Below are 16,334 nucleotides of genomic sequence, written 5' to 3'. Positions count from 1 at the left end.
CTGGAAGTGGAGTTAAAAGATAGGTGGGAAGCTGCATTATTCAACTCGTGGTTGAAAAAAAAAGATTATGAAGAATGTCATAAATACATCCAATTCATTTTCTTAAGACTATCTTAAATAGTTAATAGATATGGACTATTTCTAGAAAACAGACTTACTTAGTCATTGTACAAGTTGAAGTTGCTACCAACCTTCTGCTAACCTTGCGATGTCATCTTCCCATGAATTACAAAAAATACCAGATGAATAAATACAAAAGGCCTTTCCACAGTTCTAAATACATAAATCTGATCCTCTCCAAAGATCTGTGTTGAAATCAATAGCAGAATTAAATCTACCAGTGAACAATAGAAAACGGGCACTGATGTGTCTATTAGTAGCAAAACTTAGAAAAACATATTGATCATTCCTCCACTTGACCCAACTTGGATAATGATAAATACAGTTCTGTCAAAACAGAGAAAAATAAATCAAAATGCAGCATTACACAGGTGCATGGTCAGGGTATAACATTGCCCAGACACCTCTTGCCTTGGTGGTTTGCCTGGTTTTGGTGCTTTAATTGTAGCACAGAAATCTAAAGTCTCCAAATTGACAAACCAGATAGTTCTCTCTGCGCTACCGCTGGCAGCAGCATGCCAGGTAAGCACAGCAACATGCCACAGTGAAAAGCAGGCTGTGCCCACACTGCAGTGATGTGTAGCTGCACGTGTCAGGGAAAGGTTTCAGCTTCTCTCCACTGTCAGAGCCTTTCCCCATTGGGAAGTTTTTCTGGCAGTGAGGGTCAGGGGAGTATCTCTTGCAGCAGGACACCACACTGCTAATAGCAGTGCAGATGGGGAGGCCTGCCTTGGGGGAACAGAGGGCATGTATGGTACACCCCCCCCCTCCTCACCCTAACCCATGCCTCACCAGCTACACTATTGACAGTGATATAGTGGAGTACCAGCGCTCTTCTTTTAATCCACCCTGTTAGGGAACATCAGAACCCTGCACAAAGCTGCTCAGATCTTTGGTGAGCTAATGTAATAAATGGGCTTAACTCCACCAGGACACAGAGGAGCCATGGCAGCAACCTCTGCTCAGGGGACTATGGCTACGTCTACACTACCAGGCTATTTCAAAATTATAACTCCTGAAATAACTATTTCAAAATAAGTGTATTCCCCTTCACAAGCAGGAGTTACTATTTCAAAATAACCAGCCCGGTCTTTCGAAACAACAGGCTTGGCAGTGGGGACGCTCTGCTTGTTATTTCAAAATAAGGAGAGTTATTTCAAAATAACTCCTCAGTGTAGACATGCCCTATGGGAAGAACTAACTAACTAGCTTAGGAAGAGGTTTAAGCTCTGTGATCATTACCATAGAAAACCAAACCCAGGAAGAGGGCAACTTTGACCTCATCTAGTGGGCTGTGTCTACATTGGCACCCTTTTCTGGAAATGCTTAAAACGGAACAGTTTTTCTGGAAAAGAACTTTTGCCCGAATGGGAGCAGCATAGTTTTTCCGGAAAAACACTGACAATTTTACAGTAGATCGTCATTGCTTTTCCGGAAAAGCAAGCAGCCAGTGTAGACAGCTGGCAAGTTATTCTGGAAAAGCGGCTGCTTTTCCGGAATAAGTGGCCCAGTGTAGACACAGCTGTGGTGTATGGGATCAGCCTGGGAATGGCACCTACTTAGAGGTGGCTTTCATGCAAAATACTGCCCATTGAGGAGGAAAAGGACTTCCACAGCCTCTGTATGTCCATTTCCACTGCTATACAGATCCTTTCTTGTTTGCTGAACTGACACACACAATAAGAAACTGCTTGATTGCATCTTCCCATGCTTGGGGTGGGAAGCACAAATTCACATAGCGGTGAATCTGAGATTGCCGTGCAGGACATGAGACAAGGAGAACTTAAATTAGGGACTATCATTGGGTGGCTTCCCAAGCACCTCCCACCTTGCCTTTGGGATGGCCCCTTGCCTCAGTTTCCCCCTTCAAGGCCCTTTTTTCAGTAGTCTTGGTTAACAACATAAAATGTCTGGTTTAATGCACAATGCAGATTGCGCATCCATCTTTACTAAGCTGACTAGTCTCTTGTTCCAAGCATCACAGAACACGTTTTGCAAGATACACTATGGCCTAGAGACAAAGCTCTGGTTGTGAGAGGGGAAAACCCCCAAGATTGTAGCCACAATGGTGAGATGACAAAACATCTGATTCTGAGGTCTAGCACTAGACTGCAGTCCTTCAGAAAGGGGAGTAAACTGCCTGCTTTGGGGCAGGGGCCAGACTCACAACGCAAATCTTAGTCAGTGACCTTGACAAAATTTAGATGCAAAAATGATTAAAATTAAAAAAAAATGCGCTTCTTGTAAGCCCTGGAGGAGCTCCAGCAGATCACCACGGGCTGGTTACGGAACCCTTCCAACTATTTCTCCCCTTGCTCAGATTACACCAGATGATCAGCATGTATCTAAGCAAACTAGGAGAAAATTCAGACGCTACAGACAAATCAGCAGCTCAGCTTTAATAATTGGTGGAACCATTTAACCTTTTTATTTGGGAGCACGGTAAATAGACAGTGACTCAGTAAATATGCCTCTGTTCACCTCTATCGGTGAACCACCCTTTGCTACACCCTTTGGCTAACAAAGCCAGGTTTTTTCATCCAGGCAGTAAAGGTCAGATCCGCTGCTGCAGAGTCTGATCCCTGCTGATGACAGTGCACCCAGAGATACTCACATTACAACAGCAAGAGCAGGCCATTAAATACAACCAAAAAGCTATGTCCTAACGTGTCTATAACTACCACCACACCCTGTAGTTCCTCCAGAAGCCTGTTCTCCCAGTCACTCATCATTTGCAGAAGCAGCCTTGTTCTCCTCTTCATCCAAATCTTGCAGCTGTTGGCGAGGAAACTCCTCAAATACCAGGTCATCCCGGCCACTGCAATGAAGGAAAGATAGACCTTTCCAAACTGCCCTTCATACTGAGCTGTTTTCCACTGGGAGCCCTTCATTGTCACTTCTCTCCTCTGACTTCACCAGTGGTGCTTTAAGTCCTGAACCAAAGCCTGCTGAAATCAAGGGGTGACTTCCCATCGACTTCAATGGCCTTTGGACCAGGTACCTCCAGCTCAGCCCTGGGACAGCAACAGCAGCTGTTTTCTACACCAGTCAGGAAAGGAGCTGTGAAAGTTTACTACATGTGGTAATCTTGCCTTCCCTGATGAATAGTATCATCTAAAGCCAGCCAGTTTGTAAATGGGAAGGACTAGAATTAGACCATAGAACTGGTCTCATCCTGTTGATTCTATATTCAATTTCAAGACTAGGGGAATTCCAAATGCGCTAGCTCACCACGACCTAGAATGACCAGCAGGACAGTATGAAAAAGAAGCGGCATACCTCTCCATCACTGTAAAGACCAGCATGCATAAAAGAGGAAAGAGGGGAGACAGCAGAGCGTTAGATTAGAATTTACTCTGAAGCTAAACAGGAATCTCACAACAGGAGACAAAAAAAGATAACTGGTTTAGGAAGTGGAGGTTTTTCCTGCAGCTTGAAGAGCAACCGCGAAAAGCATTATGTTATGAACTCTACCCTAGTACACAAAATAATGTTGCCTGGATGAAGCAAAATTAAAATAACTTTAGGGCTTGTTCACATGTGGAAACTGACTGGCATAGCTAAAGCAGAGTAATTATACCTTTGTCTTAAGCTATACTGGTATAACTCCCCATGTGGATGCTCAGTCTGGAATGAGACACTTTATTCTGGTGTAATTACTTGCCAGAGTAATACGGAACTAAAAGTCAAGCCCTTGGTGGAAAAATATTCTGGCTCAGACATCAAAGGGGCTAAGGAGCTAAAAAAGAACTTCCCAAGCTGGCTTGCTAGAACAACGGTTATGAAAGGTGTCTGCTTGGTGCTCGCTTATTAGCACCCAGCAGTGGTGATATTGCTTTGTGACATGGTGTTCCTCTTAACTGGTCTGTCACTCTCATTTAAGTAGCTAGCCTGATTGGGGAAGGAAGCTATTAATGAGCATTAAGTCAATTCTGTACAGAAGATAGAACATGGTAGGGACCACATTTCAGCTTTTTTCTTTATTTGGCAGCTTTTATTTTAGAGGAAAAACTTAAAAAAACAACAACAAATAGTCTGGTGACACTTTAAAGACTAACAAAACATGTAGATGGTATCATGAGTTTTTGTGGGCACAGCCTACTTCAGAATAGAGAACAGAGCTCAACATTTTACACTTAACTACTCCTGGAGGCATTTGGAGCCAAACATTTAAAAATTCTGCATATTTTGTTTATATAATCATGCCAGTTTCAATTATTTTAGTAATTTATTTCAAAATGCCTGTCAGCAAGTATCTCTCTAATAATACAGACACAAATTTTATTCCTTATGAGTAGAGTTAAAGAAAACCTAAAACAACTCCGTTCCTATTTCTCTGCTCCTGCCCTCTCAAGCCCAGCCATGACCGCCCCCGGCCCAAACACTCTCACCCCTTCCCGCCAGAGGCCAGCTGTGGCCCCCTTTGCCCCAGATACTTGCACTCCTGACCCCACAAAGCCTAGCTGCAGGGTCCCCAGCCCAGACATTCAGTGATGGGCAGTCTCCCCTGCCTGCCCCCCACCCTGATGCTTTTAAACCAGCTCCCCCCCAACACTGGCTCCTGCTCCCCGCTTGCTGCCTCTGATACAGAGGCAGCAAGGGGGAAGGGGAAATGCGAGTAATTGACTAGATTAACCAATAAACCTAGACTTATCGGTTAATCGTCTAGTCAAATACTCATTCACTTCCCTCCCTGGGATGTATCACTCTCACCCAGTAGGCCACATGCAACTGACATGGGTGGAAATTCAATATTTTTAGAACTGCCACCAAACACTGTTTTGCTTTTGCATCAATGGTGTTCAATTTTCTTTCTATATAGTCGTTTGCCTTTTCTCCCCTTTGAAGTAGGATAGTTACTAAGGAAACAATGACATCACTAATGTGGGCGAAGCTTAGTGGTATCCACAAGTACAGAATACAGTCAAATTTATAGAATGGGCAGGGGAAAACACGCTGTTTTAGTCAGACTTCGAGTTCATCAGGAGACTAGTTACACAGCTAGATACTGTGCTATATGCAGCACCAAAACACTGTCACATGGTGTTAGGTAAGTTATGCTCCAAAAGATGCAATTATACTAATTTTAGCTTAAAGCAGCCTGTTTTCTACAGGCTCATTAGCCAAAGGCCAACACTTTTTAGCAGGACTTGGGCCAGATTTTTTACCGATGCAATGCCTCTTTCCACCTTGTAGTTCACTTACAATTATCATGCAGTGAAAGTTCTCCAGAGCCTGAACAAGGTGATGCATGCTCTTGCAATTATCCAAACTCTAAACAAACACATCTTGGCATTTCAGATTTTGGGGAAGAGGAGGTGGTCTCATAGGACATAAAATAATATTTTATCATACCATTTGGAAAGTTTTCTATAAGCTTGCACTAGGCAATGGGTTCCCAAACTGGGGGGCATGCAGAAATTCTGGGGGGTGTGAGGCATCCTGCCCCCAAGTTTTGCTGCTATTTTTGTTTTTCGGTCGCAGTCAGTTCCTTTTTTTGTTTGTTTTTGCTCAGCAAATTTTGCTGGGGGTGGGGGGACGTGAGGGTTTCTCAAAAATCAAAAAGGGGGCGTGATGCCGAAAAGTTTGGGAACCACGGCACTAGGCAACCAGAGCAGTGAAACCATGTAATTAAAATTGAGACAGATGGTACTTTCTATTATAAGCTTGATTTTTATCCTCTCCTAGCTGCAGGGCGAGATGGCAGAGTGCACCTTTACCAATGTATTTGGCAAGTGTATTTTTAATCTTCAAATGTTTTAGTAACGTTTAAACATCTGTCCTGGTAAGTGTAGTATGGTGGGTATGAAATATGATTGCATCTCTGTAAATTCATGTGTATGCACTGTATGAGGAAATCCAAGGCACTGAAGTTATATAGAAATGGCAGAAAGGAAAAGTAGCAATCCGTTCCTTTCCATCCCCCAGAACGAAACGAAAAAGAAGACTCTCGTTAGCTACAGACCTACACTTCCACATGTAAGCTTTTAACTTTCAAAACAGCACTGCACCATATACTGCAAAGATCACTTTCCCACATTTAAGGGACAAAATCTTCTGATGCAGCTCAACACAGCTCCATTTATTTCAAGAGGGCTGTGCCACCAGGAATCAATAGAAAATGTGGCCAAAGAAAAGAGACTGAATTCTCAATGGCTCCCTTTGCTTCATACTTTGCTTGTCTGAGATTCCCTAGGCTTAGTTCATCCCTGCACAAGTAAACATGCTGGTACCGGATTCATTCCATTTACTCTCACCCTGGATAAACCTGGGTGGGTTTTTTGGGTGGTGGGTGGAGAAACAGAAGTGGAATTAGTTTACCCACTCATCTGAAGGCATCTTAATATGGTTTTCACCCCTGACATTTTAATCCCACTGTACTTTTGGCTTCATAATCTCTTGCCTGTTTCTCTATTATAGCCCGCCCCCCAAAAAGGAGACAGCAGAATAAAGAGGGAGGCACACCAGACAAATTGGTAAATATTAGCTCATCATCAATAAAGAAGGGAACAGAAAAGACGAGGATGAAGACTGATCTCATTGATAAATGCCTTTATCTATCCCTCTTAGAGGTTGTACATTCAGCTAAAAGAATTAGTCTCACTCCTCGTGCTTCTAGATTATCTACACACTGTTTGCTGCAGCTCAGACTCTGCAATTAATTTTTGATCCACTTAATAAAATAACATCTAATTTGGAACTAACAAAACATCTTGTTTCTCAGAATTTTAGTGAAAAACTAGTGGAAAATCACAATCACAAATCAAACGCATGAAATCACTCCCAGGAATAGTAATTAGAAATAACACAGGAAGCCAGAAATGGCAGTATCTCAATTTGGTAGGTTTTATTCTCCATTATGGGATCCTAAACCACAGTCATGTTGTGTTTCTAAATTTGCTATGCTGGTTTCAAAGGGATTTTCCTCCATGCATTTTGTTTTCCTTTTTGAAATGAAGGCATTTCTTTTCCCAATCAACTGCCCATTAGGGTGCCCACACAAACACTGGCGAGTCGGTCCTGTTATTGAGTTTAAGAATTCTGCTATTTTCATCTGCATGATAACCTAAAAATGAACTGTTAGAGATGACTGTGATTTAGCAAATGATAGATGGGCTGCTTTTGGCAAGAGGATGTGGCAGGGGAGTGTTTGAGAGGGAGGTTTTGCAATCCCAAAGTTGCAATAGATCCTTTTCCTAGAAAAAAAAAGACCCATACCCTGGCAGAGACTGAATTGAAGTAGAGTAAGACCCCGGGGTTCTGGCATTATTGTTTTCTCATAGAGGCACGAGGCCTCTGGTTAGATTGCTGAGAGTTTGAACATGTGGCGTGCGTACACACATGCTTCTGTAATGAATTGTAGCTACAAACAGGCAGTCGGTGGCAATCAAACCTGTAATCTTCAGTTCCCATTGGATTTGAATTACAGGAGTAACACTTACGGATCAGGTGGTATCTTGTTGGGCTCCAGCCCAAAGCTCATTCACATTAGAACAAAATCTCAGAGTGGGAGATGTGTCAGTCTGCAACGAGTAGTCCTGTGGCACCTTAGAGACTAGTTGAATTAAGTATTACACATTATGCTAGCTGGAGAAACTAGTCCCGAGTATCTGAGGCCTGCAGAGTTCAAGTCCCTTTGGTTTGCCATTTTATAACAATGCAGATTTGATTCTCACTCTGTGCCATGCTATACATACCGTTAGTATATATACGTGCTCACGGTTTGTTACCCTGGAACACAGCTCTGCCGAACCCAACATCATCTCTGGCCTGCAGAGTAGTGGGATATGAACGTATGAAGCAAGGACCACATCACAGATCTACACAGGTCCCGGATTGGTACATGTACCCGGAAGGTTGCTGATGATGCCTGAGCCCTGGTCAAATGGGCAGGAATTAGTGTGGCGAGGCCTTTACAAGCTTGTAGCAGATGCATATGCAAGAAGTGATCCAATTGGAAATCCTCTGCAACAAGAAAAGCAAAGGCTGGCTGGGAACATACAGCCCCAGGGTTTCTGGAGTGGTGTGGGAGTCCTTATGTCCATGTGATGTAGTGTCCACCCACAAGAGCGTGACCATCGAAAGGAAAGTCCAGCATTGATTGCTGAGCCTCCGCTGACAGGCCAGAGAGAAGCAACCAGGATGCCCGATGCACAGATATGGCCGATGCCATGGTGTGCGTTGCGGAGTCCGCCGTGTCCAAGGTTGCCCGGAGGGCCGCTCTAGCAGCCAGGCCCTTCTCCACAAATGCCTTCGACTCTTTCTGGGAGCCTTCAGGGTGGGATTTCTCAAATTTGGCCCTGCTCCATCACATATTAAAATCACAGTAGCCAAGGAGGGCTTGGCGAGTCACCACTTGCAACTGGAAGCTGAATCTATTTTCCACCCAAACAAGTTTAGTCTCCTGGGAGGCTTTGTTCTTGGGCATCGCCATTGGTGGTCCCTGCCTTTCCTTCTGGTGGACCGCTTTCACCACCCAGGAGTTCAGTGCTGGGTGGCTGTATCAATACTCATGGCTCTTTCCAGGCACAGAGTATTTCTGCTCAGCCTTCTTGCAAACGGGGGCCAACCGTGAGCGGGCTTTCCAGCGGGCATCTGTGATTTATTAAACCCTCCTCACGCAGTGGAGCTCAATATATCAAATAGGGCATCCGCCGGCTCCCTCAGTGCTTCTGCATGCAGCCCCAGGTTAGAGGAGACCCTGATGAGCGTTCGCATTGTCTTGTGGCACCAGCTATGGGGAGCTCGTGACAGCCTTGTTCAGGGAGGACGAGGATGGTGCTATTGCCATGAGTTCTTTCTGTGGGGCAACCTGTTGGCCCACTAGAACCTCGTGGGTCCAGGGGGTTTCCTCCTCAGGGGTTTGCACCTGCGTGGGAGGCAGGAACACAGAGGTCGACGGTCTCTGAGATGCCCACAAAACCGAACGGGCAGCCTGGGATAGTAAGTCAGTCCCCATGGCTTCCAGGGGTACCAGCCACTGTCCCTGCAGCCATGCTGGGAGGTTCGGTGCCATGTCGAAGGCAGGGTTAGCACTGCGGGAACCTGCTCAGCGCTAGCTTCTGAGGCTGCACGCTCATTGCCTGACAGCCAGGAGCAGGACGTCTCTGACCATCTCCTGCACGGAGGCGAGAACTGCGGACCCACAAGGATTCCCCTGGGCGGAACAAGTCTCTGGCGCGATGTTGGGAACAGGCATATTGGCTACGGGAGCCAGGTGATCAACGCCTCCCAGCGCTGGCTCAGTACTGGGACCCTGAGTACTGGGAGGTGGGGTGAGTCTGGTGGCCTGAGACTTGTAGAGACCACGAGGACGTGCATGAAGGACACCGGTGCCAACGTGACTGCAACCAACAATGCCATGCACCTGAACAGTCCTGGGAATGATGCTGAGGTCTCAGACGCAGGGGGCTTGTCCCGGTGCCCGTGCTGGGAGGTGTGTAGCTCAGCTGGTCTGCACTGCGGTTCCGGCGAGCGTTGCCCCGAGCCTGCCTTCAGCGCCCAGCATCTGGGGATTGAAAGGGTGTTCACGAAGCCGGCCTCCCAATGGTCGAGGTCGAAGACTTTGCCCGGGGGGGCAGCGTTCTGGGAGGGGGGGGTGAGCCTTTTGAGAACAGAGCTGCTGGGGAGATGCTGGAAAAGAGCCCAGTGTTGGTGCTGCTAGCCCTGGCAAGGCCAGTATGTCCTGTGCTGCCCACAAGGCCTATGGGGTCCACAGCACCTCCAAGTGCTGGAGGCTTTATCACTCCCCTGTGTCACCGGCCCAGGGTGGGAAGGGATAGGCTGCTCTACCCGAGCTGGGGCCAGACTCCCAGATGGAAGGACTGAGCTGCCCATCACAGGACTTGCTTCTCCTCCCAACGTCTCCTTTCTCTTACGGGATGGCCCCCGGTGATAGCTTCAGTTTCTTGGCTTGAGTCGTCAGTGGGAACGGTGCCAGCTTGAAAATAGCACCAGCGGGGGCGTGTCTGTACCGATGCCCCAGTGCTAGAGACAGAGTCCAACCTCTGCTCTAGTGCCAGGATTAGCACAGGCGCCATTAGAAGAGTCCTCAGGCAAATGTGTCTCCTTTTGAGTCCGGGTCTTAAACAATTTTCCAGCTTGGCATTTATCGTTAATGCTCCAGTCACTAAGAACACCTCAGGCAACTATTGTGTGGGTCACAAATAGGCATAGGTTGCTTGCACACTTCACAAGGGTTGAAGCTTGAGGATCGGGGCATGCCCAGGCCCCAGGCTAAGTCCTGCCCAGACAGCTACAAACGACAACTCTAAGGGAAGTAAGCAGAAGTGTATACAAACAGGAAAGACAGTTACCTGTTCTTGCAACTGGTGCTCTTTGTGTTGTGTTGTTCACGTCCATTCCAATCAGGCGTACGTGTGCGGTGTGCACGAGCATTGGAAACTTTTTTCCCTAGCGGCTCCTGTAAGGTCGGCTGCGGAAACCCCTAGAGTGGTGCCGCAATATTAACACATACATATCACTGCCGACCCTGCCCTCCCTCGGTTTCTTCTTGCCATCCGTGGTGACGTTGGAACTTCTAGCTGTCTTGCTGGGGCAAGCTTCCAGTGTCCAGCACATTCGATAGATAGTCTAACTTGTTCTTAGCTGTTCTAACCATAGTTGTAGTTAGGAGTGGCTCCTCGGGGTTCTGGGGGCCAAGCCTAACACCCAGGGTTTAAGTCGTGCCCTGTGCCAAACAGTGACCCGCACAAGGCGTGTCCCCAGTGCTTGGGAAAAGCGCACCACACCGAAAAGCAGCAAAGCTGCAGGGGTTTTAAGCCCCGCACAAGGAAAGACCGGCAATACCACCTCCAGCAACTCCTCATGGAGGTGGCACCGAGACCAGCTCAGGCTGAGAAGACGGCCCGGGGCGAGCTCAGTGTGGAGCGCCCTGCACCCCGGCCTCTGTGCGCGAAACCGTGCCAAAGACAAGTGCTGCAAAAGACTCTCGGCTCTGGAGCCTGCTGGGACCGAAAACCGTAGCCCCCAGGGACCGGTCAACCTCACCGGCACGACCTGGTTGAAAAGAAGGCAGAGGAAGATGGCCCCATAAGGCCCGACCATGGCACAACATAAGACGACCCCCGTGCACGAGGCCCAGAGCGTGCCGTTGACTCTGACACTGGAAGCGGCACTGTTGAGTGCAGCACACACAGGAAATAAAGTCCAGTGCAGGTACTGAACTCCCCATCAACACCAGACACCTATGAGGGGACCTCGTAGAGATACTGGAGATGGAGGCGTCCATGGTGTGGGACAAGCTACCAGCTCGGGGGGATGCCAGCGATGTTGCGGCACCCCCAATTTCCTGACTGGCACCAAGACAGGTCAATCTCTTCGTTACCAGAGCATTCACCGTCTCCAGCGCAGTGGCTTCTGGCACCGAGCGCATCACCGGGATCCCTGGCGTGGGGATGCGGCCCCAATACCGGGAGACATCGCAACCGGCATCAAGCACTAGGGGAAAAAGTTTCCCAGACTTGTGCACATGGCGCGCGTACACCTGATTGGAATCAATGAGAACAAGCACTCGAACTACAGCGTTCACACAGAATGAGTGGAGAACAAGACTGGCCGAAACTATAGGAATTCAGTTGCATCATCACTGGTGGCAAGAAAGAACTGAGTGGGGAAGACGCATCCGGCATCCCTTGATCACTGCGACCACGTCATGAGGGCGCCACTCCACGGGTCGCCAGAGCTCCTCCCCCACAGAGACTGCTGAGGGAAAAACTTCCAGCACCAGTGCATGTGGTGAGTACACAGCCCTATTGTGGAATGGACAAACATGACCTCTTTATTGAAGCCCAAGTTGATAGTGTTTAACTTAGGCTTGAATAAAAATCTGAACTGGTTAACGCACTACAAAGGCAACTTCCCCGCCTTTGATATTCACATTTCCAAAAGACATGCTATGAATGAGACACATCCAGCCTGACTTAATTAACTTCATTAACATTGGTCCTACAATTGGCAAGTAACTTCTTTTGCTGTTCTATATACCCTGGATTCTGTAAATTCCACTCCAACTCATTTGATGAAGTGGATTTTACCCACAGACGCTCACAATCTAATACATTTGTTAGTCTCCAACGTGCCACAGGACTGGCTCATTCTTTTTAAAGCTACAGACTAACACGCCTACCTACCCCGTAGACTACTTATTGAAAGTATTCTGCCATGTACTTTCTGGCCACTAGGTGCCTCTCTAGTTACAGTTATGCCTGTGAATTTGGTGTGGAATATTTCCTGCTCTGTCAATGCAGTTTAAGACTCCTCAGAGGGAAATCTGGTTTGAGAAACAGTTTTAGAAACTCTTTCAGTGCACAGTGTGCTGGCTGCCTTTGACACAAATGTTTTTAAAAATTAAATCACTGAGACCAAGTCACTACTTGGCCTTGAACTAGGGATGTTAAGAAGCGGGTAATTAATGAATCGTGTAGTCGACAAAATTGTTATCGACTACACGATTAATCGATAAGGGAAAGTAGTGAAAGCACTCAGTCACAGCTTGCACTAGGTCCCAGCATTAAACCTGCTGTGGCTCTGCATTATTAGTGGACTAGGGAGTCGGCGCGCAAGGACGCTAGCTCAGTCCCAGCTCACACCGGGTCCCAGCATAACCACCCGCTGCGGCTCTGCATTATTAGGGGACTGGGGATCCAGAGCAGCAGCGGGGAGTTATGCTGAGACTAAGCTAGCGTCTTTGTGTGCTGGCTCCCCAGTGCCCTAATTATGGAGAGCCGCAGCGGGGGGAGGGGATGAGTGTAGTCTATAACATTAACAGATAAGCTCCCGTTTATTGGTTAATCATTTAGTCACTCTTGCATCCCTACCTTGAACAGCTCTATGAAAATATTATGCTCCAGCCAGACCACGTTAGCTGGAGCCTAGAAATGAGTTTCACTTCCTAACAAGTGCAAAACTAAAATGAAAAGGACCTTTATTCTGTGCTCTGGGCTGTTGTTTCTCCCTTTCTCGGTACCGTGTCCTCCTGTCATTCAAAGCAGATTAAAGAGGAGACAGGGCGGATGCCTACCTTTCAAGTGTGGGCTAGAGTTTAGGACAAAGTGCCCATTGCTCAGCTACAGAACCCTTCTCTTTTGCCCCCTCCAACTCTTCTCTCATCAAGGCTGGTTTGCTCATCTGACTTGGCTTTACCCATTTGCTAAACTTGTTCCCATCTCCAAGAGCAATGACTATGTTCTCAGCACAGCAAGACAGCCCACAGCTGTGGAGGAGCCATGGAGAGAGAGAGACAGAGAGAGACAGATATATATATATATATATATAATACTGTCTCTCTACAGATGCATAGGGCAGGACAACAGCTAGAAGAGCCCGGAAACATCCAGCAATACGGTGTGTCAGTTATTAGATAGTTCAGCACCTGCTTCTGAAGCTGTACAAGAAGGATCCATTTGGGACAAGCAGTTTTGCAAGTTCTTCACATAAAGCCCCATTTGAGAGCTGAACCAATCAGAGCTCTTGGGGGAAAGGTTATAAATACAGAAGTTGAAGACAGCCCTGTGTCCTCAGTAGCTAACCGACCATAGGATAGTGTCTGCTCTGAGGGCTGGATCCCGACACTTGCACCATTCTGGATACAGGCTACAGTTTTGTTTTACCAGCCCCCGAAACCCATCATCTATTAATTCAAGGACTGGAATGCGGCGAGCTGTCAGGATCCCAGATGTGTTGCTGACCAGGCTGTGATGCAGTTGGAAAGCAGAGACACACTGAGCTCTGAAGAGTCCAGGTGACACAGTCTACTATGGTCCTACGCTAAAGCCTGAGAAATCAATGCTGAAAGGAAACCAGAGGGGTGGGCACGCTAAAACAGAGCACTGCAAGTGAAATATTGCATTTAAATGTGTAAATGTAGGGCAGTTTGTGTGCAATCGAGCTCTTCTTCAGCACTTAACAGCAGATCTCTCAAAGCACTAGGACGTACTATCTGCTCGCTGGTGTTTAAAAGCTAGTCATAAGTATTCCAGACATGATCTGCAGTGTTTGTGTGTATTACATCTTTGATTACTATGAGTCTACAGGATGAGCTCTCGGTGTGCAGCAAAAAGGTAAAGCTGAAGTGCAGGAATAGGGGGAATAAATAGAGTTAACATAATATTATCTCAGCACCCACCTGCCCTTTACATAAGTTCTGAGTTTGCTATGCCACAGAACTTCAATTCAGGTCTCTCCCCTGCTTGGGAAAAGGGTTTTCGGCAGGGAGTGGAAGGGGGAATAGGAGAGAAATGTATAAAATCATGACTGGTGGGGAAGGAGAGAGTAGGGAAGTGTTATTTATCCCACCCAGGGCTCACTTGCTGAAATTAAAGGCAGCCGATTTAAGGACAAACCACAACAGTATTTCTTCACTCAACCTGTGGGACTTGTCGCTGGAGCGTGGGGAAGCCAAAAGTAGAAGTGGCGTCAGAAGAACGAGATGAGTTCTCGGAAGGCAGGCTTGCGAATGGCTATTAGCCAAGATGGTCAGGGATGCAACCCCCTGCTCTGGGTGTCCCCAAACCTGACTGCCAGAAGCTGAGACTGGACAGCGGGTCGCTCATGAACTGCCCCCTTCTGTTCTTTCCCCCTGAAGCACTGGGCAGGGCCTGGCTTTCAGACAGAACCCTGGCCTAGATGGCCCATTGGTCTGACCCAGCATGGCTGTTCCAGTGCTATTTTGAGGTTTCTGCGACAGCAGGGATCAAGGCATTCACAGCAAGCATCGTACTATACAAGGGAGCCGGCGCCTCATGGCGTGAGCAGTGGGAGCGGCCCGGGTGGCATTACTGACCTCTGATGCTCGGTTCCTCCGGCTTGGGGTGCATGAGACGGAACGGCAGCTCTGTGCTGACTTCACTTTGGGGAGAGAAGAGAATGCATCATGCCTACGTGCCCACTGCCTCTACAGCTCCCATGGCAAGTCTCTAGCTCCCCAATACGATCCACACCTGTCTCTACAGAAGTCCGGTTCCACCATCCCTGAAATTCGGCTACAATCAGCTCTCTGGCCCCACCAAACATTTAAAAAACCCCTCCAAGCTCAGATTTGCTTGCTGCACATCCACCTGCGGCATTGCTGTCCTCTACTATTGGTTCTAGCACCAGGGGGGCACGTAGTCCTAAGTTACTCATTTTGCTCCTTTCTGGAAACCCTGCACATCACTAAGGCCTGGACAGCATCGTCACTTGGGTTGCTTATCACACTGGAGAACTCACAGTCCCTTCCCCTACTGGGTGAAGCGAGGTTTAATTTCTGAGGGGTGGGGACAGGAGGCAAAGTGCTACGGCCAGGATTGGGGGGTTCAGAAAGGCAGAACATGGAGCGGATTTACCTGGAGGTGAGATCTCCCAGCATGCTAGGTAAAGAGAAAAACAAAGAGTGTTTGTAACATGTCCTTTGCTCCAACAGGCAAGGCCTCCAGCTAGCCACCCCTGCCCCTAGGCCCTCTTCAGTCCCCTAGCACCATGGCCCTCGAGATGGTGGGGCTCTGACAATCTGGAGCAATGTTTCTCACACAGGTGCTCACCAAAGGACTCCAGGGGGTCCAGCAGCCCCACTGGTCAACTCTTCCCGTTCCCATGGAACTGATGTTCAGAGGCACGCAGGATGTGCTGGGAGGAAGGGGGAGAAGCAGGGATGGATGCACTCAGGGGAGGGGGTGGGGCTGAGACTTGAGGCTGAGCAGAGAGGCTTGGGGGGTCTGAAATATTGTAAGTTAAAATGGGAGGTCCTTGGGTTGCTCAAATTTGAGCGCCGCTGGTCTGGAACAGGTCCAGATGGCCCATCTACCAGGCAGCTGCACCAATATTTCCTGCTCCCTGCAGCTCAGTCCGGGATCTTAAGGCTTTCAAGAGGCTCTTTAGGACAACTAAATTAGAGAAACCCAAAGCCCTTCTCCACACCCTGCCCGGTTATTTAACATCTGTCCTTGCTGGGTGTTTCTTCTTTGCAAATTCAGCAACAATCAGTTCTGTAGAGGACCCCAAATTTGGGGTAACACACACAAGAGTGAACCCAAGTGAGCTAGAGAAATTGGAGCAGCAAGAGCTGCAGGCATGGAAGAAAGATTCAATATTAACACAAAGTCCTATCCTCAGGGCAGGAAAGAAAAAGTGCACACACACAGTGGAGCGGGCATCACCACAAAGCCTCGTCCCGTTGTATTACTGTGAGTTCATTTATATCGTCTCCTTACCGTGGT

The 16,334-nt window shown here is 47.7% G+C and overlaps 1 protein-coding gene across 1 annotated transcript in view; it reads right to left on the bottom strand.

Annotated features, from left to right (window-relative positions):
- Window positions 1-1,254: 1,254 nt before the first annotated feature.
- Window positions 1,255-16,334, bottom strand: part of SAG (S-antigen visual arrestin) — a 30,787-nt gene continuing 15,707 nt past the window's right edge. Inside the window, exons 12-14 of the mRNA XM_075937415.1 lie at window positions 15,465-15,488; window positions 14,924-14,988; window positions 1,255-2,938 (exon numbers count right to left, since the gene is read on the bottom strand). Coding sequence (XP_075793530.1) covers window positions 2,736-2,938; window positions 14,924-14,988; window positions 15,465-15,488 — 292 coding nt within the window. The 3' untranslated portion in view covers window positions 1,255-2,735. The remainder of the gene's footprint in view (window positions 2,939-14,923; window positions 14,989-15,464; window positions 15,489-16,334) is intronic.

Source organism: Pelodiscus sinensis, chromosome 10, assembly GCF_049634645.1.
Source record: "Pelodiscus sinensis isolate JC-2024 chromosome 10, ASM4963464v1, whole genome shotgun sequence".
Lineage (NCBI taxonomy): Eukaryota > Metazoa > Chordata > Testudines > Trionychidae > Pelodiscus > Pelodiscus sinensis.
This window is presented reverse-complemented; position numbering and strand designations above follow the sequence as displayed.